At 37.6% G+C, this 27,817-nt stretch overlaps 1 protein-coding gene across 3 annotated transcripts in view; it reads left to right on the top strand.

Moving 5' to 3' along the window:
* LOC122573150 (DNA-binding protein D-ETS-4) overlaps positions 1–27,052 on the top strand; it is a 60,858-nt gene extending 33,806 nt beyond the window's left edge. For 2 of the 3 annotated variants that reach the window (XM_043739179.1, XM_043739193.1), the window contains exons 2-6: positions 12,398–12,783; positions 12,956–13,638; positions 14,845–14,999; positions 20,809–21,004; positions 22,566–27,052. In XM_043739179.1, the coding sequence (XP_043595114.1) occupies positions 12,398–12,783; positions 12,956–13,638; positions 14,845–14,999; positions 20,809–21,004; positions 22,566–22,918 (1,773 nt within the window). In that variant the 3' untranslated portion in view covers positions 22,919–27,052. The remainder of the gene's footprint in view (positions 1–12,397; positions 12,784–12,955; positions 13,639–14,844; positions 15,000–20,808; positions 21,005–22,565) is intronic. The other variant, XR_006318667.1, reaches the window with a different exon arrangement.
* Positions 27,053–27,817: the final 765 nt, after the last annotated feature.

Genomic DNA, 27,817 nt, shown 5'->3' with positions numbered 1-27,817 from the left:
TGCGGCGATCTTTCCTATCCACGCATCAAAGTCTCCGCAAGCCAAGTATCACTACAATCTCAGGCAATCTTAATATTACTGTACTATCGTTTCAAACAACTAAAGCTTAAATTTGAACGGACGAAATAATTTCCATTAAAATAATACAACTTATTTAACGTAGGTAAACTTTTAAAATATCATTTATAATTCTCCAATATTCAAACATAAATGAAAATATCTATTCTATTTCTTCAAAACTTCCTTTTAATTACAGCACTGTGGTAAATCACGCGTAACAACGATAGAAACGCAAAATCATCATACAAACGAGGCATATTATCGTTTTTCCATGGCAAAAACACGAGAGGATCGTTTGCGATATCGGGTTGAGCCGGTACGAACACCTGGATGTTCGTACTGGCAACAGGTCAAATTTATAACGTCCACGTAGCCGTTCTAAGACAAGGGCCTTGCGAAGATCCGACGAGCTCTATAAAACGCTTAATAACGCGGCCTTAAGGGCTGCTCATGGCGGACAAAGCCAGACCTGCCGTAACTTGTTCATGGTGATGCACCGACGACATTACGAAGCTGCGTTATGCCCCCATTATGCGGTATTATGTTACTATTTACGCTATTACAACTCCCTATTTATTTGTCTTCTCTCACCGACCACGTTTCCCGCTTCATCTTCTTCCCGATTCCGCTATTTTTCGACGTACTGCGCCGCCTAACTTGTATTTACAAATTACGGGTCAGGGTGCCCTTCTAACGGGATCAAATTTGTAAAATAAAAAAGATTCTTCCTGAAACGCGGACAACTTGAGTACTTTGAAATATTCGATCGTTGTTTTATAACCTTTTTTAAACTATATACTATATGTTTATAATATATATGATATGATCTAAAAAATCAAGCAGTGAAACTTTATGAATTGAAAGATGCGCAGAACATTAAATATTAAAAATGTTATGTCTTTAGATAAGAAGTAAAACGACGTGAGATATAACATTGTTCAACAAAACGAATTCACGTTATCTGTGAAATAGCTCTGAAACTGAAGAACATCTCGAATATCTTCTTTAATAATGTATACGACCGGTATCCATATAAAATTATTTCTTTCAAGTGACGTTTATATCTACTCTCTAAGATATTATTATGCCTTATCTAACGGTTTATTTTATTACCCCTACGCTATTGTTTATATTATAAATTACAAATATCTCAATAATGTATTTTACATATCGACAAGAATTTCTATCCCACTATCTTGATCGCCTTGAAATTGTATGATCTTTTTACTATTTTGTTCTACGCAGCGAAGTAGCATTGTAATGAAGTCTCGCCGGTAAACTCGACAAAAGACAAGCGTGAGAATAAGGAACTGCGATAGGCTCACAGTTACGTTTGATCATTTGATGTCTGCGACTACGTCGTTTAACTATTCGAATGCAGAGAATTTGAAAGGGTTTACGATTTTTAGCGCGAATATCGCCTTGTTATTCCGCATTTTTCAATCACCAGGCGGGTATCTCGTTTTGTATTGTTACACAACTTTGTCGATGTGATCCTTGTTCTGATACATGGAACACGTGAAATCTAAATTTGAGTTTTCGGTATCATTATCCTGTTTCAATGGATTCAGTATCGAATCTTAAATTAATTATGCACTTATCAAGTTAACTAATAACATTCGTCTGATAAACTGACTTTAAATTATTCAATTTTCTCACTGTCTCATCCCAAAATTTTACTCATTTTAGAACTCATAAAATTAGCCTTACTTTGACAAAAGAAGAATTCTTTTATATAAATTATGAAGTCGTCCGTTAAGAATTGCCTGTACTAAAATCGTCTATATTCCGAAGCTCGAAAGAACATTGGTAGCCACCAGATGTGTAGGTGTGGATTCCTTCTTGAGCGAAGAAAGATGCAGGAATAAGAAGACCCGTTCTCGCGACCGTGTTTAGTCAACATTATTACCATTCGGAATCTTTAGTTAGTTTACCGTGGCGGTATTCCATATAGCAATGCCACGAAGGTGCAACGCTACGATGCGATGGTTCGCGCGGCATACTCGCATTATATGCGCACAAGTTATGCACATTATCATTATGCGCCAGTTCGAGCATAATTTCACCTCTCAAGAGGTTCGTATATACGCACCAACTCCGTACAAGTTACTTAGGAACTCTGATTTCAGTTTTTGTTTCCTGGCCGTTTCTTCCCTCTAGCCCTCTTTCACCTGTTTCTCTTTATTCCTGTTTTATGTGTGTCGACCGGCTTGTTTCGCCGTGTCTTTCCTTTGTACCCCATTTTTCTCGTCTACTCTCTTATTGCTCTTATTTATCGTATCTGTTGTACATACGGGACGATCTTTACTCATTTTGGTTCCTACAAACAACTTTTAAGAAGAAATGAGACAAAGTTTTGTGAATGATAACCATATCTGTATTAGTGTAACAGAATTAATATTATATTAGTTTTTTACGAGTATTATAACAAAATTTGAAGCTAATTTAGTTGAGAAAAAGATAATTTTTTTTATTTCTAGGAAATAACATTAGAACAGTTAAACATAGTTGGATTATATGGTTGAATTATAAATAAGCCACTCGTGTGTTATGTTTTTTTTATTTTAGATTAATTTTATTAAGCCAGACATCCTATTGATGTGATCTAGTTAGCGGTTCGATAAGAGTATCGTGAACACCAGTTTTAGGAATCCACAATTAAAAAGTGTCGAAGGTTTTGCAGTGAGATCACCGAGGTTCGTACGTTATAGATTGTGGTGAATCGATAATCGAGACGTATCGAAGGTTTCGATCATAATTGAGTTCGTACGGTATGCTGGGGGCAGTTGAAAATAATTAAGATAACATCTATGTGATTCTCATAAAGCTCTTGCCAGAGAAAAGAACTTTTTTGTCCTTGTAATCGAGGAAGAGAAAAGGGATAGCTGTGAAGAATAAAAGACAAATACGCGTATCTTTTTTTTTTGGTGTCAAAGTATTCTAGTCCTTTTAGAAAAGCCTGGAAAGGTGAGCAAGAGCATTGTAGAAGTTAACATGAAAATTGAAATAAACTTGGAATATTAATAGTTATTTATTGCAAATTCGAAGGAACATGAATGAAAAATTTATGTAAAAACCTATGCAAATCCAACTTCAAAGAATTTTAAATTTATTCTTCGCTATCGTTCATAACTTTGAGTCATGTTTTGTGGCATAAATTATGCGCTTAAGTTCAAGGTAGATATTACTGGTGATACTCAAATAGATAAGGATTCATTGTAAAAATTAACAATCACATCGTCTGTAGTATAGAATCTAGGAATAAGTATCGCTTCTAAGAAAAGATGCAACTGAAGTAGAAAAAATATTTCTCGGAAACAGAAAATAAACGTACTTATGTATGTATATATGTAAATCGATGACTTAACAGGTTCGAGAAATATTGTTGTTTAAAATATCCATAAACTACAAAATGCTTATCGAAACTCAATGTAGAAATTCAATGATTCAGTGCAATAAAAATACCACCGTATAAATTAATTGTAAAAGAGACGAAGAAGAAGAGACGAAGAGAAGAAATTCTAAAATTAATCGAGAGAAATGTATGTGGGAATTATCGTTTTTCAGTTCCTTACTTAAGTCGGGGACCAGGCTGTTCATAGGCGCGAAAAATTGTGCTCCTCCTCCTATGAGAAATGGGAGGTAGGATGATCGTGAGGGACGATGATCTTAGATAATACGCAACTGTCATGGATGGTACACGAGTTTCAGAGCGACGGTCGTTCACGTCCGTTTCAGGTACTCAATCGCCCGCGTAGTCACGTGAGATTTCTAAGACAATATTCAGTTTTCAAGGAGTGTTTTCGTCATTCAGCAATTCAGAAAAACATTGGCATTCACGATGTTGGTCAACCTTTTATGATAAATAATAATTCAATTCTAAAAATTCTAGTGAGTCTTAGAGTGATTTGTGGTTCAGTGATTTCTATAACGTGACAAATTAAAACAATGCAAACCTTCATTAAATTTTTTGTATAATAAAATTGAATTCACTTAATATGCTTCGTTCAACGATTATTTCAGTGATGTGAAATTGGAAAAAAGTATGTTCTTCGATTATCTTATAGTTACGAGTGCTTCTGATTGATAGAAAATTAAAAGATATTTATATGACAGTGTGTATAATTTATAAGAAATTACGAATCCGTGTTTTTTGAAGTGGATTCTCAATGTCGATGATTTAATAACATCTCTTTCGATGCTGCGAGAACTTTTAAGAAACTGACTACGTGATTTAATATTATTATTTAAATTTACGATCGATTTTCAAGGCTAAAATAATTGAATCTCGCATGGAACATTATTTCTTGATTCTCGTTGTGTCTACAGATAATCGATTTGATTCAAAGACATAATTCATTCCATCGGTTACGTGACTTCAGAAAAATATCTTTGTAATCGACGATTCCTATTTACATCGTTTTCTATCATTTCTTCGTAGCAAGATTTACACCAGCTTCTTTGACGTTCGTTTTATTTTCCATTAATTATCTGATTACTAACATCACATTTCATACACGTCAGTACTTGGAGCTTCAGTGAAAAGCATACTCTGAAATTATTTTTAAAATTTCTCAAGTAGTTTGACAATGTTCTAAAGATTCGTGAGGATAGTGTTGTTCGTGCCATTTAATAAGTTTACTCAAACAATTGCAATTGGTTAATTCTGTCCACTAGTTTAATATCCATTGCATAATTGTTTTTATATTAAAATGCTACATTGTTTTTCATTAATGTTTTTCCTTTACTTTCAAAGTTTAGGTAGAAATGGTCAATTCTCCCGATTATCAGAAAAGAGAAGTCTCGATAACCCGAATCAAAAGCACAGTACGAAGATTACGATTTAACTTATTAATTTTGGCTTCTCGTTAAATCTAATTCCCCAGCTGATTGAAACCGCAGAGCAAGTCGGTTTCCGTTATCGATTTCTCAAAGAACAAACATCAATTAAATCCTTTAATTCCGACTATTCAGTTTTCTATTTACCTAATTCCACGTAATTCATCACTGCCCTGTAAGTAAACTCCTGATAATCGCGTTACATAATAGAATACGCATAATTGCTCTGAAGAAAGAAGATTAATCGATCGTTCTTCTACTTTTTTCTTCATTTTGCATCAAGTATTATACAATTATCTGTGCTGTCGTCGTGATTGTCGTCAACGTGTTGCCATGCAATTACAAACAATATACTCGCAGATTAAACGTTCCAAATGAAAAACTACTTCTCTACCGTTATTCGATGGGCTATCGTTTCAGGAACAAAAACAAAGCAAAGGTTAATTGAGACTGGACCTTCTTTTCTACATTGTCGATCGACCAAACGGTGTCGAATGAGATTCGATTGGCTTCGTTAAGTTGGCCCCGATGAGTTCTATGCTCGCGGCTCGTTCCACGTCGCCTCGGATGGTAATTATCTGAACGAGAAGTATGCGGATCGGCGCAGAATGTCATGACAGGTAACGGTATAATCTTGTGACATTCGAGCGTATTAATATTGCCGCGCGTTTCGTTCGTTCATGGAAGTGTATCGAACTGGATTCCTGAATACGAAATCGTCTCTCTGCCGTTTCCACGTGGAGGGTGGTTACCATTTAAAAAGAAACACGCGAAGGAAGCTGAAAGCAATTTCGATCGACTCGTCCATTACCGAGTACCTATCACATTTTTGACCGTAGTTCGTAAATTTCTTTCAAAAGAAAATTCTTCCAAAATTAAAAAATATACTTTTTACAAATATACTTTTTTATACAAAAGTATTTTTAACATGATTGTCCTTGGTTTTCATTGATAAGGAAACATATTTAGATATATGTATTTATTTTCATTATAAAACATTAATTATAATTATCATATGTACATACACGTTGCAAATTTATTTATTTCTTGGATTTAGTGATCAACCCTTTTGCAATAAGTTACGTCGTTCATTGATTCGATCCATATCCGCAGAAATAATACTTCCAATTGACAAAGTGCCAGGCAACGATCTGAAAATGACATTTCCGGAGTTATGTTCAATTATGTGATGCAGTCGAAGTATGATTTACGCATACATCAGGGTAGCTGACATCAGTTATCCGTGTGTAACGTAACTGGAATTAATTACGCAGAACACCGGCAAACGACACATACATGGCTGAATTGGCGAGAATAGACGATTACGATCGACTCGTGTGTTGTCACAGCAACGATAATTCGCAAGGGAAATCCCTGGCATAAATATTCTCGAACAATAAAACGATCGCAATCGAGACCCTGTCTCTGCAACTGTATTACGACAAAAAGTTACGATCACCAATTTTTTGCTCGTTCGTAACCTTGTACAGTGGCTTCCTATCGAATGAGTATAATCGAGACAACCATAATGGTCTAGACGATTTTTATGATTTTAACGCTTTAGTTCCTTTAATCGAATACTACTTCTTTATTTAACATTTGGAAGTGAAATATAAACTAGATTTATAAATACTCGTCACATAAAAATTGGATTCCAAACTCTTTGGACATGAAAAATTGTTGACCTAAAATTTTTAATTGGAATTATATGCATCCTGCATAAATACTAATACCAATTGACCCATAAGAAACATTCGGTGCCATAAAATCGCGCGAAGATAAAATATAATAAGCCTATCATTGATGGAACATAAAGTTAACAAATGAATAGTTCACAATCCGATTTGTCGAAAAATTAAAAATCGAAAACCCGGCAATCGTTTTATAATTATAACTTAAAAGTATAAGGCTCGAATGGATTAAACAAATCCAGCCTATTAGTGGCTGAAGGATTAAATTATGCGAATAATGGTCATTTGCTTATTTATATCCAAGCTTGCCTCATTGAGACTGCTTCTTTAGGAAAGAAAAAGATGCGCGAAGTTGGTTTTCCTTTGTGCTTGACTCAAGGCAAGTAGCCAGATGAGAGGTATAATTGTTTAGAACTTCACTTGACTGGTTGTTTAAAGATAAAGTGACGGCGGGGAGTTTGCAACTGATGCGCGTGAATGAGCGAATGAATGAACTCGATGAAAACAACGTGAGAAGTTCTCGCGATGGAATTCTTATGGTTCCCCTCGTCCATTTTTTGTTGTTTCGCACATGACATTGAAATTATTTGCACTGGTTTAAATAAAAAATAGAACAGTTTTTATATTCAGCAGATATTTATAATAGAAAGACTTTACTTAAACGAAAATGTTGAACTAGCTATGAAACAACATCGTCATCACTTCATACTCAAGAAGACAATTTGCCAGTAATTTATACTTTTACGTCAGTATATAAAAAATAAGATTATTGCAAAATCAATAGATACTTTATACCAAGTAATACATATTATAATAACCCGAGTGTAAGATAAATCAGAACATCCTTATCTTGGGAATATAATACGACGATAATTATATACTACGTATAATATTTTGTTTCAATTAAATATTTCACAAAAAGGTCGATATACGATATTTAAATTTCTTCATTCACAAGATATTTTACCATCAATATTTTTAAACAGCTTGTGGATATTCTTTATCTTCACGTTTTACCACACCTTAAAACTTCATGAATACAGATCTACTTTTATGGAGTCATCCATTCTCGGATATAAGTATTATCCTTCCTTTCTTCTGTCCATCACTGTATAACACAGTGGATACGCAGACTGACAACAACCGTCAATGCCAACTACGAACGACTAAACGATTAATGAAAGATTAATGTACGCGCGTCTCGCAAGAAACAATTAGAATTTCAATGAAAACGACTACAAATGTACCTGGAGAAAAAAACACGTGCATAATAACAAGCACCAAAAATATCGTTAGATCGTTATCTATTATATAACAGATATCAAAAGAAATTGCTTTGATTCCTTTGAAAAAACGTATTTGAGAAAACGGTCCAATTCGTACAATTGATTGTCAGACTAATTAAGCCACCGTATCGACCGAATAAAAGTAGGAAAAAGATTTATTGGAGCTAGGTAAGGCACAATTTCGTCGTGGCCGTCGAAAAATCACGGTAAAAAGAAGTTGAAAAAGAATTATTGTTAAAGCTGACGTCATTCTCCTTTCTAATTTCGTTACGTCACGATGGATTAGAGATCATCCAAGGCGTATGATCCTATGAACCGTAAAATTATTGTCCTTGAACCTGGCTGTTGTTCTCTTGCCGGGTCAAGAACCCCTCCTGAACCCTATCTTGCAATTTTAGATATAATTCGGTCTCCGTTTAAAGTACATGAATTACATTGGTAGGTGAAAATAAAATGAAATATTGTATAGTGTTATATCTTAAATACAAGTCTTGACGAAAAACTTGCAATAAAAGTGAATGACTGATCACGAGATATGGATTTCCGGTCAAAATAAATTCGCCGCCAGATGATGAACACAAATCCAAATGCTCACACGGAAATCAATTAAACGCCGCGCCGAGAGAGTTTAACGGAATTCGACAAGAGACTTTCTTCGATGAACGCTATCGAAGGTTAAGATTTTTTAACTGAGGGTATTATCTATCACGCGCAAATGTCATTTGGCTCAGACGTTGTTCGTTATGAAATCCCAACTGTGATAATTCCTTAGTTATCATAAAACGTTGGTAACTGGTATCCTCTAGAAACTGTTTCTTCGAAGGTGCATATCACCGTGAAACCGATAATTTCTTATCGATTTTCTTCACATTCGACACTGGACTTTGATATTTGCATTTTATCTACGTTTATCTTAGAGCTGGACTGGAAGTTTCCATATAAACAGCTGTTTAAGGGTAAAATTTAGGGTGTCGTATGTAACATTTTTTTAATTTATCTATTAACGACATAATGTGTCTTTTGTTTAACGTTTTGTTATTTCAATTGTGTAACAGATGAATACAAACTTCTAACTGACAATAAGAAGATTGATTATTTCGCAATGATTGCAAAACGCCAGAAATTTCAGGCTTTCTATTAAATTAATGATTCAGTGCGAATCAATGAGTCACTACCGTCTTATCAGAGTTGTCACGAGTTATAAATATAAACGAATCACGAAAAAGTGTCGAAAAATTGTATCGCTTATGTAATATGAAACATAGATTCGATACAAGTATAACGAAGTCGTAACTTTAAGTTGGGCTAGAAAAATCGTCTTTCTATCACGACGCAATAGAAAAGCATCGTGATATATGAAAATAACATTTTCCCTCTAGAATTACTAGATATATTTTATTACAAAAAGAATAAAAATTGGATTTATAAACGTATTTAACAAGAACAGTATCAATTTCAAATCATTACGTTTTCAGATATTATCAGAAGCAAAAAAATGACAAGTAATATATTCTCTGTTCTTTTTGCCCAATTATATCAAACGCTTCAACCATCCCAATTAATATCCCCAATGAGTTCCGCAAAAAGCACAGCTACGAGTCGATTCATGGCCAAGCACGAGCCATTAAAATGACATTTTATCGTGGCTCTTCGCGGAGATACTCGTTTGTCGTGCAAAAAGTAGCCTTTTAAGCAAAATTAATTACGACGAGAAAACCGTACATCGATCTGTCGAGCTCTTAAATCGCGGCTCGAAGCTGGTTTTTTTGGACAGAACGATCGAACTAAGAGGTGTTGATTTCTCGAAAATGATGTGATCGGATCCGTAACTCGGCTAGAATTCCGCGTTTAATGCACGAAAGGAAAGATCGCAGTTGCACCATTGGCCAGTGACGTCAATGACTGGTCCCTAAGAAAGGCCAAGGAGATAGCAGGAAAGTGAGGAAATCTTAAAAACTCTTCATTACGGAGAAGATTTTGTGGTACCTAACCTCCTATCACGTAAAAACGAGACTTTCGTTCGAACGGGTATATGCCGCAACCCATGTTGTCAGTTGATTAAGCAGTTCAAACGATACCGTCTGTTTTTATGTCTTTTGACTTAAACTTCTTAATTATAACGAACTTATATCGTGTGCAAAAAGTATCGGTGGATTTCCAGGAAGCGTGGATTGATCAGTAATTAACCGATGATCGTGTAACTATTTAAAATCTGTTAAATAACATTGGATTTGATTTTCTTAAACAAGATGTTATAAAAAAGGAGTTGAAGTGCCAAACATCAGTCATTCGTCTAAGATACTCTTAATTATAAACCTGTTCTAATCTACATCGCAAAAGTAAAACTCAACGACAACATTTAAAATTTCATTTCAACAAGTTGATCAGTTTCCGGAATACCAATCCCTCCGTGTCCTGTTTGTGCGGCAGAGGGGTTAAAGCAACCCATTCTTTTGCGCAGGCGATTCAGGAAAGCTCGGCCGAGGATTCCATAGTCCATAGATCCCATCAGCATAGATAAACATTCTCTTTCTTGCCGGGACCTTTCGCGGGAGGCTAGAGAGAAGTCGAGAAATACGCGGTTCTCTTTTGTGGCTCGGCCTTCCCGTATCTCTTCTCCTAGAGTTCTCCTCTCTTTCTTCCTTCTACTCTTCCCTATCCTTGTTTCTCTAGCCATGACGGTATACGCGATGTTACACGGTTCCAGATGGAGAAGGGATGGTATTGTGTCTCTACGTTGGTATATACACTGTAAGCGTGCAAATCCGCGGCCTCGTGTATGAGTATAATCGTTTATTTCGCGTCGACCTTTGCGGGGCACTACGTCAAAATGTCAGACGCGACCCCGCCTGAGCGTAGGGAAGATGCACTGGGAACGTTGTAATGGGCTTACAAAGCGTAACAAACTGATGCGAGGTCAAACACACGACGGGCAATAAACACACGGAAAGATAAATGGGCCCTTAAGGTGCACAGGCATACCACGTCGGGGAAAGTGTTTCGTTTCGTTTCGGCCCAAACCACTAGGACTTCCTTTACTCGCCCACTTTTACCTTTATTTTTTATCTTTCTTTCGACCCTAGACTCGAGATAATAGCGAGTCGTTAACGATTATTTACAAGGAAACCGAGGCAGATATTTATTATTACAGCGAGGATCGCGAGACCAGATAGCAAAGCCGCGCTATTTTCACGCCACAATATCCTGCGACTGATCCTATCGAATCCTTTGATCCCGTGAACTCGTGCTCGGTGGACCGACCGGATGAAGTTTTAATTACCGCGTACTCTTCCTTTTACCGATGGTGAAGAGGAATTTTTATTGTATATTTCGCTGAATTAATGACGCTGTAATACGTAGCGTACATAATTATAAATAATTAAAAAGTATTTATAAAATATACCAAGAGTCTCATGTTATTTATGAAAATGATTTTTCCAGCACTCGCTAGTAGGTTAATTTAACGTTATTGTGCATTCTGCATCTATAACGCTCGTTTTTATAGCAAGATACATTGAATTTAATCTCATACAACTTCATGTAACTTAGAAGCTATTCATATGTCTAGATTTCTTAAAATTTTGTTTCATTTGTTCTCATTTTACTGTATTTCAGTAATATATTCTTCGGTACGCTTTCAAGTCTAATTTTACTCGCTTATCACTGTACTAGTAGTACTATACCTTCATACTGATACCAAACAGTCTATGTATATATAGCAATTATTGATTCTTAATTCCCAGATCAAAATGAAACAATAGTCGACTATAATTTCTTGTATAATAAAATTATGTGTAATAAAATTCCGATTACGCTTACATAGTGTAAAATTTCTATTTATCAATTTTCTCAAAGCAGTATGAAAATTTCCAGTGAAAGACGAGAGATAAAGTGCTTGTGAGCGCAATTACACGTTCATATCGAAATGATCATGACGTTAACGTTCGAATTAGACAGTTGACAGAACGATATCGCGACGTCGGTCGGTTCGCAAGTTTCAGAGATGAGTAGGAAGATCGCCTTAAGCCATAAGTGACTTACGAAGCGTAACAAACTGACACGAGTTTAAGCACGGGACGGGCAATAAACACGCGGAAAGATAAATGGACCCTTGGTCCGTCGTTGTACTCTCGAAGAAAGTGTAGCATTTCGACTAGATTTTTTTTTCACTTGTAATAAAAAGAAATAAATCGCGAGTCGTCGGGGGTGGAAAGTAAAAACATTATAATCTCGGTTGAATTTCTGTGCAGTTCGTTTTCTCCTCGTCAAATCATTAAAATTATTGATAATTCGATATAAAGTATTGAAATATATTCTCCTGCCTCTTTCTTATGCATACGTGCATTATAATGATATGGGAATGCATAGGTATTGTATTTTATTAATCTAATTTCAACTGCCACATTCAACAAAATTCGAAAATACAGAAGGTCATCTTGCAAAAAATATAGAATATTCTTCGCAACAAATTCTTCTAGAAACGTGAAACTCGTAAAATCGATCATAAAATGTTTGTTTCAGATGCCACAGACAGTACCTACTGCAGCCGGCTATTCGCCGTCATTCGATTACAGCACATTCCAGTTCGATTTGTCCCTTCTGTCGGACGATTATGCCGCTACGAACACACAGAGCACACTGAAAGCAACGCAAATCAAACAAGAAGCACAGTCGCCTCGCCCCGGTTCGCCGACCGCTTACTCGAGTTCACCTTACCCCGGTGCCGGTGGTGAACTATCCCCTAACTACTCGCACGAAGGTTCACCAGGATACCCGACGAGTCCATACTACGTGCCTAGGAGTCCTCAGAGTGCTCAATTCTATCCGACCAGTCCAGAACCTTCCGCGAAGCAACCGGTTAAGAGAGAAAAGAGCCTCGATCTTCTCGCTATTTTGCAGGAGTCCAGGTAAATTATGTTCTACCTATTTTATTAGTTTCTTAAATTAAACGAATTTACGAAATTCTATTTTGACATTTTTCGATAAAATACTAGTTTGTTTTAAAGTTGCAGTTGCAAGTTAAAGTTGCAATTTGAATCGTATATTATATTAACAAATGGTCTCCAATTCTAATTTCAGACTCCTAGCCGAGAGTCTAGGCTACAGGGAGGATTCTACTGACTGTACAGTACCGTGCACACCACCCAGGACAGAGGAGGATATTTACAACAGCCTTGACGCGGACTTCTTCGCGAAGAAAGAGGATACCGCAGTACAAGGACACCCGTTGCTGAAGGAAATCCTGTTCAAGGAAGAGCCTCGATCCAGCTGTAGCAGCAGCAATAGCAGTACCAGTGGCAACACCAGCAATTCCTCCTCCCCGTTGTCGTCCTCCTCATCGAGCACTTCTTCCTCACCAGATCCTGTGGAACTCGAGAACAGTTCTCCTTTGAGAAACTTGCTGTTTAAAGGTACCAGAAAGGATTTCGCGGATGCCGCGAGAACAAATGTTCTGAAACTTGAGAGAATACAGGACGAGGCCCGAAATCCTCTGCAAAAGGAGGAGGAGCTGTTTAAGGACGGACAAAAGAGCGATCATCAGTTGCTCAGAGAGGTTTTGAGGGATACCAGCTTTCAAAGAAAGTACAATTTGAGACCCGTGGATCTGGGTAGCGTCGGAACAGGGTTCGTGGAAGATATGGAAGCCGGCGAATGTGTCGGTGATCTGACCAGAGAGCAGATCGAACCTGTCCTCAGTCTGGCCATCCAGCAGCTCCAGAAGGACTTCGACAATACCTGCGTGGCTCTTGGTATTCATCCTGGTGAGTGATTTCTTTGATTAATCAATTAATATTCAAAAAATTCACGTGTCTGCATACAGTACACGATACTTCGTTGTTACATAATGACTGGTCACGTTCTTTGAAATTAAAAGATAAAATATAAAGTATGTGGCGATAGCTGACTCGGATTATGACTTCTGAACTTCTGCTTTTAATTCTTTATAACATGATTCTTCTTCGTATAATTATTAAATTGCGTAAGACCTATGCCTTATTAAATGGCGTCGTTAGAACATACTTCCAACAAAACAGAGTCGAAAATTTATCATCGCGAACTAATGCAACGCAATGAATAAGTAAACCACAGATAGATGTAAGCTCGATAAGCAATAAGAAGATGCGTGAGCATCCATTAGACTCTTAGACCTTCTTGCTACCTTGCCGCAGGCAAACGTTCGACGTTATCTTCGTGGACGTAGGAGCGACCGGTTCGACTATTAGTTGGTCGCATGATGTCATGCTCGGAATAAGTTACGGAGTCACACTGTGCTTTCACGGTTATGAAATTTTGAGAGCTTTACTCAAGGTCATCTACCGTTCTTCCGCAAATTCTCTAACTAACTAAAAAATTTTCGATACCTGTGGTCGCGTCACAATAGGATAACACGATTTTAGTGCGAATGACTGTAGTCTCGTTTGCAACCAACGAACAAGAGTTCACGAGGTAGATCGGCGAAATAGAACGAGCTTCGCGATGGGGCGTAGAAAGTTCGGCAGTGAAATTGAAAGTAACTGTATCGTTCGCGTGTCGTGAAACTTTGATACGTGTGTTCTAAAGCTAAAAATTGTCTTGACTATATGAGGAATGAGTGTACGCAATGGCATAAGTGTCGAATAGAAGTGACAATAGATGTCGTAAGTATGACAAAATTGTATTGTATCGAGTACGTAAATAAAATCTATGTCGACTTTTCGAGTAGTAAAACTATAACATGGAATTTGAAACTAAAAAGAACAAAAATACATGGAAAAGTGTATTGTTTGAAACTAATGAAAATGAAATTTATTTATTTTGCACTATTTATATTAGTCAAACCTAGCGCCGTAATTATTATGCTTCGTCAAACGTGTTTTCTTCTTCGCAAATAAATTAACAGTGTGACAAAGTAAAAAGTTTAATATCGAAATAATATCTAATAATGCATGTGCATCGATAATTATTGGAAACAATTGGAATAATTGCAGAGCCACGACGCTGGAGTGCTGCGGACGTAGCAGCTTGGATCCAATGGGCCAGAAGGCAACTGCAATTGCCCTCGGTGCCACTGGAGAGCTTCAACGTGGACGGTGCTACGTTAGCTTCCCTGACGGAAGAGGAATTCTGTCAGCGTGCCCCTCAGGTAAGTCGAGAATAATCTTACGAAAGATTGATTACGGCTCTGCTGGTTCTGTCGTTCGCCGACTCGTCTGCTTTTAAATCGGCCAGCGCATAAGTCGCACTTTCAACGGGTACCGTTACGCAATGCCGTTCTTGAGACAGCAGCCAACGATGATTATTCGCAGACCGTTTTAACGAAGCAATTAGTCAATGGAATTTCGTGGTGTTTCGATAAATTGCCGGTGCAAAATGTTTGGTTGAACGTCATCGTCGGTGATTGCCGGCGACGATAAACGCGCGTCATCCTGCTGGTGACGTTCAGGAGCTGAATAAGAGAATCGTGCCGGCAGATGAGGAAGTTCCATCGTTGTTACCCACTGGTTACATATAATTGCGTCAATTACTAGAATTGGTTATTAGCGACTCCTATGAAAGTATTAATTTGAGTTTCGCTTTGAAAACGGTTCGTTCATCTATCCCAAAGATATCGATTAATGTAATTGGAGATAACAATTTTATTTGAAAGATTTTCTGGTATTTCTTCAAAAGGAAATTATATTTATTAAGAGGAAAAATTCATTTCGATACAGAATAAAATTATGATAAATCTAGTATCAAAATATCTTTTGTTTCCTTGGAATTTGAATGAGCGATCATTTTATCCTTAATTATATCCTTAAATATATAGTTGCACAACGTACAAAGTAATAATGTAACAAGTTTAAAATATGACATAACATTTCAATTAATAAACCATTCGTTCTTTTAATCGTTTATGAATTCTTTTATCGGTTTACTAGAATGACTAAAGAATACTTGTTTATAATTAAAGAGAAAAACACATAATCTCGATAGCGAAATGCTTCAATGAATTACGATTACTACGTATAGGCAATATTATCGTTCGTTATCTGTCGACAATGTCGTCTGCGTCGATATTTTTAAAAAAAGGTTATCTAGTGTCGGTCCAAGAATTTACAACGGATTTCATTTCTGGCGTTATCGCTTTCGGAATTTCTTTTTAACAGACAATGTACGCGGTTGCGTTATTTTAAATCCTACTAATACAACTTAACTTAACTTAACTTACTAAATCAAATGCAGCAAAGTGTTTTAATTGTACAGAAAGTGTATACGCTTTCAAAAACAATGCTGTTTAATATCACACAAATTTCAATCAATCAAGGTAAAAATGCAAAAGTAGTTTCAAAAAGTCGTCAAATCCATAACCAGGTAGCTTCCCCGATCGATACATAAAAAATTCTTCAACTACATCGCTACAAAGAACGACTTTTATATAAATAAAACATTTCCAATGTTTGACAGAAAGTGCCTAAAAATTCTGATACACGCCTGTGGTAGCTAATATGCGAAACTACGTTTTATCGAACACCATTTTGTACGCACGATATTGCGGTTTGGTGGTTCTCGTTGCGAAAAGCAGGGAAACGTAACGAAATAAAAAGTCTGACCTGACCACATTCGATGAAGAAACTAATGACGCGAGTCACTCGAGAAACACTCATGGACAAGGTCCGGTGAAAGTGAATTTCCTGGGAATCGATGTGCGTCCACGTTTTTTCCTCGTAATCCATGCTGGACGAGCTAGAAGGAACGGCGCGACGCGACGGTATGAGTAAGCAACTGGCGTAATAATACGGTTTGTGCCGCTTAACGGAACCAGAATTCTCCAGATACACCTTTTGTACGTCGCTGGAATACGTGCTTTTAGCCTCACATAGATTGCAGATTTCTGTACTCAGCTCGATAGACCGTTATTGAGTAGAGTCGACGAGCCTTAAAGCGAGAATTCTCCGACTTGACGTACGAATTAAAATAGTTGAACTTAGCGATTTTTGTCTAGGAGAGTGTTAGCAAGATCGACCAAGAATTTAAAAAGTGTCTATTATAAAGAAATTTTAAAAAAAGGGAGAAAGAAACTATATTCGTATTTTCGTAGCGTATATGAAATTTTATGAGAAAGTTTCCTGCTTTATTTTCCTATCTTGACGAAGAATAATACGTAATCTCGTTTTCTTGTTTAGCGTGGTTCTATAGGTATATAGATGCGGATTTATGTCTGGTCAGTTTTCAACTAGCACCACTTAAATAACCACGATGAAGACAAATTAACTCCTGTTAACATGAATGTAAAATGTCTTCATCTTGATTTACTGATTATTGCTTGAGTTGTCACGTTCACGTGATATGTCCTTTCAGATAGTTTGTTACCATCTAGTCATGTTTTATGATTTCGAGGAGACAGAATATTCATTAGACATATACGTAGAACGTTCTGTAAATTATTGGATATGAACGATTTTAAAAAATGTCACGTTTCGCTAACGTTGTCCTTAGGTAAACGAAAGGGTGCAATAACTCCCGGTTAACATCTCGAACGTGTGTCCGAAGCTGAACTCGATGATGATCACGATCCGCGATGAGACGTAGTGTAATTTCGCAGAGTGAACGAAGGTTAACGTTCTGACTCGTAGAACGGAAACCGGTGATCTCGATACGTCGGCAGCCCTCCTGTCTCTTAAAATCGTATCTCGAGAACGCAATGGAAATTAATAGCGGACAGACTGGATATACCTGCATTAGCGGAGGGAGATAGAAGTGGTCATGCATAATGGATTCAGCTTTATATCTTGTAATTGGATAATTGTACCGTACGGCATCCACCGCTGACTTCTTAACATAGAATCATGATCGAACTCACGGTCATGTACTATTCCCAATTTCGTGAATTCTTTCGTCGGTCGCGTACCCTTTGGTCTCGATGTGAAAATCACTATTAATCAGATGCTAACAGGAAATTTTTAATATTTATCTGACATACGAAAGCCAATAATCTGATATATAGAACTAGTAGATATATTGTCGAGTAGCGTGTGCACTCTTACAATCTTTCTTTCATCGTATAACTCTTCAACTCCTTTCGTACAAAAGTGCTTTCTTATCCAGTCACGCACCGTTACAGGCAGAAATTTCACACCCTGCTTCGATCAAAGTGTGCTCGCACGAATTCTTCGATAATGATCTTCACGCGGTAGCGTGGCCGCTCATTGTTCGTCCATTATGGTTTGCGATGCGGCTAGAGTAAGAAGATGGTGGGTTGGCAAGCAAACTGTTTTTTACCTTTGACCTGAAATTGAACGCGATTCCCGCGGGTTAAATAATTCATACGGCGCCGCAGCGAATCCTGAAGAAGTTATTAACGTAATATTCCGCATTCGTTATGGATATTCATCCGGCGTGCGAGCCCGGCCTGGTATGTATAATCGACCGCTGAGAATTCGATTCTTCGAACGTTTCGTGGATCGAACATCGTGCCGGGTTCCCATTGCTCGCGTCGCGATCTCACTGCTTGAAAATTACACAGAGCCAGCTCGCGTGCGCCATTCGAGCCTCTGGCCAGACCACGTAACATAGTTCTAACCGATTTAAAAATCTGCGACCACTCTATTACCAACGAGCATTTGCATTTAACGAATATGTAATTTATCCAGTCCCCTCCTCCTCTCTCTTAGTATTTCCTGCCTTTCTCTGACTAGCTCTGGTGTTCCAATGGATGAGTTCGTCCGTAGTTTAGCGATCAGAAACGATCATGTGATATTACTTTACTATTTTCGTGTCTCATGTACTTTTTAAAAATTCCGAACGAAAGAAATATATCTTTCACCAGCAGTAGTCCACCAGCATGTCTAAGTAGACATTTAAAAGAAGTATGAAAATAAAGATACTTAATCGATGATAAAATCGCAAATTTAAAACCTTACTAAACATGATACGGTACCATAAGAACACAACCCCCAAATACTATTCCCAATACCTGCACTGACACGCTGTGTTTTTAATTCTGATTCAAATTAGAAAATTTTAAGAAATCCAAATAATCACCCTAAAAACAACCCCAAACTTATTCTAATTCCATATTTCATCCAACTACCTCAAGTGCAACCGTTTCAGCGCGTCATTCCATTGCCCAAAGTGCAACGACTTCGACGCACGCAACCTATCGCCATCGCCATCTCTAGATGGTAGAGGTCCGTTGACGTCGCGCATAGAGTCCCTACAGTATGCGTGACACATAGTCACCGTATGCACGGTCCTCGCAGCACATAAATGCATCCAGGTGCGTTGGTATCCTCGTGGTTCCCCTCGTGGGATCCTATGTTGCAGCTTCCAGCGAGTCGAGCAACAGGACTGGTGATCGCGCGTGTACGTGTACAGGACGCGCTATTTGGTCAGCAGAAACGAACGAAAAGTGGGTCAACGGCTGGCTGAATGCCTGGCTCTTTTGCCTGGCTCGCTCGACTGCCTATTGCGTCTCAGCGGAGCCGCTTTCTCTTCTCTTGCGGCTCAACGACATCGTCGCGTCGCAGGAATTCTAACGCTTACGTATTCCAACCTCCCACTCCAAACTCTTCTTCTTTCTCTTCTTCTTCTTCTTTCTTGTCTTCTGCTATTTACGATTTCTTCGTTGTTAAAGTTCATTGCTAGCTGATTGGCAGATAACTATTAGGTGGTTATCGCTCTTTCGAATGTACTACCTCGTTTTGGATGGTCTTGGGTTAGGTTGGTTAATTAAGAAAGGAATGCTGCTGCGTGGACGTGCAACTTTACGGAACGTTGCTGGTCGACCTTGATAAGGTAGCAGCGGGTTCAACAGCGCGTACGTGAAGTTTAAGGTTTCCGGTGGAACCTTGAAACCGGGTCGAAGAGATACGTTACTGCTGTTTAATTAAGTATCGAAACGCGTATCGAGTTCGTTTTATAGATCGCTTCGTACATGTGTTAGGAATCATGTTTGTGCAATTTCTTTTTTCGGTTTACTGTTACAAATACGATTATTATTTGAATGATATCGAACTTTTATAGAGTCGCCGAAGAAAAGAATCCCGTGTGTACTTAAAAATCTCTAACAAGCTTAAACGTAATTAAACGCAAAGTATAAAAAATCATTCCGAATTTTAATTACCATAATCAGTATATTATACATATCATTGATAAAAGAACTGCTTTCTTCTGCTCCTGTACGCCTGTTAGCGGTTGTACTGTACATGGTAATCTCATAAATCCTTTTAATTACGATCTGTCGCATCTTCAAAAGTATTCACTCGTGAATTTACAGTTATCATCGGATACTCCAATTCTTTTTAGCAACTTTTGTCGACTGCCTTCAATTTGCATTTCTGTTCATCCACCAGGTGCTTTAGGTGCATACGATTACCGTGAAGCTTAATTGTTTTACATTACTATAGAATTTGTGCGAACCGCTATTAATCTTCGGCTATGATAAATTTATCTACTCGGCTCTTCTTGACTTCTCCCCTTCCCATCGTTCCTTCTTTTTCTCCCGTTCGTTCCTGCCGTTGCCAAATGGCAACCGCTAAAAGTACATTCTTGGAACTCCTTACCGTACCGAGAGACAGGTATTCATGCAAATGGGCTCCATATGGAGCCATTAGAGATAACGCGATTTTTTTCAGAATGCGAGAGAAAACGACTCTCACGAGCGATTCGACGGGAAAATTCTCGGATGAGTTATAACGTGGGTAATGAAATTTCGATGAACAATTCGTTTTAAATGATGGAAAACGTGGGATAATCCTTTTGTCGAACATTTCATATGTATGTTTTTAAACATAACATAACTAAAACAATTTATATGTATGTTTTTACAGTTTAGTTCCAGAAAATTTCTCCTGTCAAACAGTAAAAATTTCTATTTCAGAAATATGATTGATTAGATCGATAATATATTTATTTGATTAAATAATTATTTAACTTTTTTATACATATTCTTTTGGCTTATTTTGTTTCAGTGTGGAAGCATTCTTCATGCGCAACTAGAAATTTGGAAAGCAACAGTCGAAGAATCTCCACGTAACACACTGGCAGCTTCCTGGGTTCCCCCTGTTGTGCAAATATCTAACAGTAACAATAACACCTCATCCCCTATTACGAATACAACTCCAGCCAGTGTTAAGGGCTCCACTTGCAGCGGAGATTTCTCCGATGGTATGTCAATCTTTAAACGTTGTCTAGTATTTTATAACTGCTTTTAATATGTCAAGATTACTTTAACCTCTTTTGTCTTACAATGTCGTGTCAGTTCCAATCTAACGAAAAAGGATTTTATTTGTAATAGGATTTAGTCAATGATATTATATAATAAACAACAAAAAACCGCAAGGCAAAGGGTTCGGAATATCTCTAGAACTTAGTTTCCATTCGGGCTACAGATAGTGAGATTCGTGAATAATAATATACGAAAATCTTATTTGCAAACACGTGACGACTATAGAACTTCTCAAACGATGGAATCGTTTCGCTGCTTAGACATACTTATTAAAATTATAATACTCACATATGATGCTCTACAATTCTCTACATAACATGCTCTATAATTTTCAAAGTAAAAATTTCCATCTTTATAACTATATATATATGTCCAGATTAATTAACTCCGCTAACGTTTAAAAAAGTAACGACTATGACAGTAAGCTAACTTTAATATTCTAAACATCTTAGCTTACTACAAAAAATCAGGATGTCTGATTATGATTAATTATATACACTCCATAATTATGCATTCTGTCATAACCATTTATTAACTATACACCACAAACACAACAAATCAATACGTTAAATTACCATCACAGTAGAGATAGCTTACATCGATGTGATTAATAAATTACCTTAGACTATAATAACCCGAAGAAATAGTTAGAATTCGAAGTAAACATTAATATGGTAATTGTAAAAGTAAATGGTTTCTATTCACCGACTGAACACTATAATCTTTTATCGCAACGAACTTTGCACACTTATTAACCATATCATTATAATGAATCAAGTATCCTTATCACTGTATCTTATCATTGAACCTCATCCAGTTACGAGCTATAATTGTCCGTAAATATTAATATGCTAATCAGAAATAACTTCGCGTTATATGTATATGTGTATATGTACCCACTAACCAAATACCTAACGCATGAACTTAATAAATATATCTACGTATTTAGTCAACGAAAGAATTCACCTTGCAAATTAGATACTGCTAAAGCTTTCATTCCAGTTTTTAATCTAGCAATAAATTATGTAAACAAGAACTTAGAAAGATGATTATAATGACAAACGTGCACACTTAATATCTAGAATAACTCTAAAAATGAGCATGCCCAAAGACACAACGAAATGGTTGTCCTTCCACCATGTTTCCTCCTTCGCTACATTATCTAAAATATCGTGCATACCGTTATAACGAACACTCGGTATACTTATCAATCAGCTAACAGCAAAAAACGAGTTCAAAAGAACATACCCATAACTCATAACCGTATACCTATCCAATAACCAAATAACAAAAAATAAAGCTGGTCAACCATCGCATCGATTACCAAGAATATCAAGCTACATATACTGAACCATCACACTGCTTGGTAGAAGCACGCCAAAAGAAAATCCTCAAACTTTTAATCGCCAGGACACTATCATCGCACGAAGCACATCCGGGAAAGTCCTAAATGATTCACAAAACCGAGGCGTTTTGGCTGGACGCCGTTTCTTTTTGCAGACGAGGATGAGGACTGCGGTTCGCAAGCTGGAACGGGCGGTGGCGGCGGCGGTGGTGGTAAAATGCGTAACGGTGGCTCGCATATTCACCTCTGGCAATTCCTGAAGGAGCTGCTGCAAAGCCCTGGCGTCCACGGTTCCTGTATACGTTGGCTAGACCGTGGTAAGGGCGTGTTTAAGATCGAGGACTCGGTCCGCGTGGCCAGACTCTGGGGCAAACGAAAGAATCGACCGGCCATGAACTACGACAAGCTTAGCCGTAGCATCAGACAGTACTACAAGAAAGGGATCATGAAGAAGACAGAACGTAGCCAGAGGCTGGTCTATCAGTTCTGCCATCCTTACTGTCTGTAAATCCCGGTTCCGTTAAGCCTTTGCGCTCACGGACATCGAACGTGTTACCTCGACGCCTTTCAAAAATGTTTCATATTTATTCCCGGCGAAATACGTGACGAGTGGACGAGTCGAGTCTTGATCACGTTCGATCGCACGATTTATAATATTATTTATTGTAAATGCGATACGTGTCGGGGTAACATCGATGAATAGCGTCGCCTATCTTTGTCGTAATTACTCGTCGATTCTCGTTTATGATTAAAATATTACATTACATGATTAGAATATATACATCGGCGATAAATTTGTCGACATTGTGGACGATCGAATTCTTCTAGTTATCGATGGTTTATCGAACGAGCGCAAAGAGTTTAACACCTTCCCGTCGGTTCGAGATTCAAGGTCGTCTAGGCTGAATACCTTGAGGCTGGCGTTCGTTTTCAAAGGGAGTTACGACGAAGGGCTTCCGACTCTTTCTGCGTGCAATCTTTCCTCACAGGACTCGTCGCGAAGACGAACGATGGTGTGCGTGCCTGTTTCTCTCGTTGCGTGCGTGTCTGTTCGGTGTGGTTGATCTTTTGAACAAAAAAATGAGACGACAAAGAAAAAGTGTAACAGTGAAGAATCAGTACGGAGGTCAAAGATAAAAAGATACGATCCACCGTGTCCGGTGTATTATCCTTCCAAGGATAACGTCGTGCCACGGGTGGGTACCACTAAGTACGCCCGTTTTGGGCGATCCTGTTTTCTTCCCTCTCCCTCGCCCCAGGTTTTTTTCCCCACTCTGTACCTCACTTTTTTCATTTCTGCCCCGACTTTTCTCGTTGTAACATAAACGATTACCCCTTAAAAAGTAAGTTACTATTTCGTTTCACGATCTACAATTTCCCCGTTCCGATTATCAGAGGCGTCGGGACGTATGCAGAGTCGGTTTTCAAATCTTTCGACTGGTACACTTTCATTTTCAACTTGTCTTTTAAATTCTTTTTTTTCTGATATAAAATTTTAAATAACGTATAACTTCATAATAATATCAACGTAATCGATGATCGCGTGTTAACGTATCGATACCACTTAACCACCAACGGTATATTATGGCTCGTACTAACACTAACGTTTTACTAACGTAACGATAATGATATACATAGTACGATAATGCTGCTAGTATTATTACTATATTCTCATGATATCAGTAATACTACTACAATGTTATGAGCGATGTACTAACCGTAATGTTATAATTATATACTGATGGTGGTATTAAATCGGTATTATATACCGTTGTATTATCATTAGCACGTTATCGATGCACTTAAACGCGACGTTACGTTAACCCGCGATGTTTTTACGACTATTAAAGCGGTGATCGAAAGACGAGAAGATCGACGCGTTCGAGATCTCGTTCGGAGGTACGTCCTACGAGGTTCGAACGTGCAACGTCGTGATGCCGACATTATTGTTGTTCAAGGATGGAAGAACAACAAGGAAGAAGCGAATCAGTGGAGATTTCGTTGGAGAAAAGGGAAGAAACTCCTCTTTCCTCTCTGTTCTCACGATTGCTTACCAGCGCCGGTCGCCAAAGCCTCGAGCTGTATCCAATCCACGGATCCACGATCTATGGACGATCCAGCGTGCGGAACTATTCGCTCATGCTGGATCCGTCCTGCCATTTTAATTTTTCTTTTTCATAGGAAATTGGAGTAAATAGAAAGAGAGGGAATTATTGAGTCCTTTGATATTTTTTATCAAACATCTTTACAACGTTTATATTTCACAAGGCAATGCTAGTTTATGAAACATGAATTTTGTCGCTTGTATAAAAGAACTAACTATTTTTTATGCTAAATATTTTTAAAATTGTAGTATATGTATAGATAGAAAGATATTTTTGATACTATAGACATATACAAAAAGAACATATTTTTCTAAACATATTTTCCGAGCTTTTACATACTCAAAAGTGCCTTCTTCGATGTTCTTAAAGATAAAGAAAGGAAGAAAGTCCCGGCAATCTGACACGCGTCCTTTTGAAGTACGTGCAGCATGGAGCGTCGGACTGTGCGGAAAATTTTACTCGCGCGGCGTGAAACGATCGACGCACGATTGATTCGTCCTAGGATGCGCGATCACGTCTTTCCTATCTCGAAGAGAAGGCATAGAGTTTCTTCGAAAGACGGAAGGAAAAATAGGAATAAATTGAGAAAAAAGGAAAAACAAAGAAACGGTAAAAAAATGGCGTTCGTGAATAGCTCGAAGCTGATACGTTTGCGCGGCTGGTTCTGGTGATTTTGGTCCCATATATCTATGATATATTAAACATTGTATGTTCCATGAACGATCTAGCGTGTAAGTTTCACTTTAGGCGTATAGATATCATGGCGGCTCACGTGAGCCGTCTGTTAAGTTACTCGAAGAGATTCTCCTCTATATCTCCTCTCCTCCATTTCCTCTTTTTCTAATCTTTATCTAAATAGCGTTTAATTCCGTTAATCGTCATGCTAACTTATCATTAATTAACCGTGCTTCTTATTAAGATTTATTTAAACCTACTCTGAATACTTAAAATAGAATTCCTGACAATCATCGAGCTTTGATCGCATTCATTCTATATGTCTTCTCTATCCTCATTCGTTTATTTTTGTTTTTCTTTCATTCAATATCGACTTAAATATCGAACGATGATTTATTCGAAAATTTTAGGGATACACAGGTCAAATATAAGGATCCTCTGGAATTTAGATCAGCACGAAGTATCGAGCTTCTTCTTTTGTTCGAGGCTTCCGGGTCATCGGAATGCAATTGCTATTACAATTCCTCACGCTTCAGGTCCTAAAGTCTGGAATAGAAACGATTTTTTCGTTCGATATTTAAGAAGAAACCTTAGAGATCGAAGATCGAGTGAACAGTTGAAATTCGTCTTTGTGTAATGTTTATTTAATGCGACTTTATTTTATGATTATTTAAGAACTCATTAAAACGAACCCATTGATAGGTTCTACTAACATCCCAATTGTTTCGCTCACCGATGTCGGTTGTATATAATACTCGACGTATAATCATTTTGTATGTTCGTTTTATTTTATTATTATTTTTATTATTATTATTATTATTATATTATATATTTTTTAATAATTATTTATTTAACTGAGTTCGTTCGTAATCGTATTAATATATTTTATATATGTACGTTTCATTGTTAGAAAGTTGTTCTCTACGTAAGATGTCGAGGTCGTCGTGGCGTGGCATGCCATGGAACTGGTTTCAATTTCGCGTTTCGGTTCTGTCTCCGCGGACCCTGTTATATTAAACGATAAAGAAGAACGAGTCACTCGGGGAAGATTTTATTATTTAAAACGATGAAATTGATACGACGACACGCGATCGAAGGACGACCTGCAACTTTCGCCCCGTCCTGGATGTGCAACTACCGCGCCAAATATATCGAAATCTCGAAATAGGTCATTAAGCCAAAGAACATGACGATGAGCTCGATTATGTTCTCGAAACTAGAGACAGAGGAAGATATGTTCGTTCTTAATTCCGCGCGTTTGTGATTCGCAAATTTTAATGAATTAAAATTCTGAATAAAAGTTAATTCCGTAGTCTATATACGTGTATATTATCATCGAGATCATGAAATCGTGAACATTGTAAACATTCATGGAGTCCTGTTGAATTTTAACCGGTGCATCGGTCGAATTTCGAGATTACAAACGTACGAGTATTTAAGCCTGTAATGTTTCTATTGCCAACACGAATACTCACTGCTATTACCCATTATTCAATCACGTTTTCCAAAATTCCAGTCTCAAATAAAAATGCAAAATGAAAGCAACCTGTTAGTTTTTTATTCTAGAAATTGTTCTGAATATAAGAGACTGCATCGCCCGTGCAATATCAAATTAATTTCGATACTAAATACAATAAGCTCTGATAAACGAGTAGAATTATCCTCAAGGGTACCTGCGAATTTGCTCTTAATGCCAAACGCTGCAGATATCCATCAACATAAAATGTTACACATTCAGTTTTCATGATATTGTAATTTATAAGTGGCCAATATAAAACGGAATAAACGAGTAATGTTTTAATCATTTCAATCTGAATATTTAAATAAAAACGTTTCGGGAGGAAACAATTATTAAAGCAAAAGCTTAAACGAGATCATTTACAAAAGTTACCAGCAAACGTTCCTTTTCTTTTGACGAGCTTTGTCCAGATTGAAATGTAAATTCGGTCACGTTTCTGCGTTTTAAGCCTGCCTCACGATCCTCGTAATATCGCGAACGGAAAGAAAACGAAATCGAATTGTTTCTTCGGTCACCACTCGAGCGAGCACTTGTACGCTCGGCAATCGCCATAAAGTTACTGTTATTAGAATCTTAAGTTGACGATACGACATACGTCGCAACCATCTTTTATCAGGATTACTTTTAAAAATAACCTGATCCTTCTCCAATGAAAAAAAAGACTCATGTCGTCATACGTTCGAACACATTGAAAAGATCGCTCATAATCGTAAACCACGGCGGATTATCAGTTTCCAGTTCGGCAATGTACGTGATTTCGATCCGGCACCTCTCAGATTTATCTCCACCCCCTTTTAGCGACGAGATCGGTGCACAAGCAGCAACATGCAGACTATTCACTTAAGAATCGATTCGTTTGTGACCAATGAAAGATAGTCAGTGTTGCGGTTTCTCTGCAGGTTTTCAAGGATTTCTGTAGAGAGATGCTTTGGTCCTTGTAAATGAAAGATTTATTGAAGTAGCAGTGTAGGTTTTAAATTGACGTTCGTTATGATGTAAAAACGATAAGGCGGTGTGGAGGTAATCGTTCAACCTGAAAGATTTGCATTCTGTTTCTCCGTTTCTTTCACTTCCCGCTGTTTAAAAAGGATCGTCAATCGAACACCAT

Source organism: Bombus pyrosoma, linkage group LG2, assembly GCF_014825855.1.
Source record: "Bombus pyrosoma isolate SC7728 linkage group LG2, ASM1482585v1, whole genome shotgun sequence".
NCBI lineage: Eukaryota > Metazoa > Arthropoda > Insecta > Hymenoptera > Apidae > Bombus > Bombus pyrosoma.
Note: the sequence above shows the minus strand (reverse complement) of the source record. Positions and strands in the feature narration are given on the sequence as shown.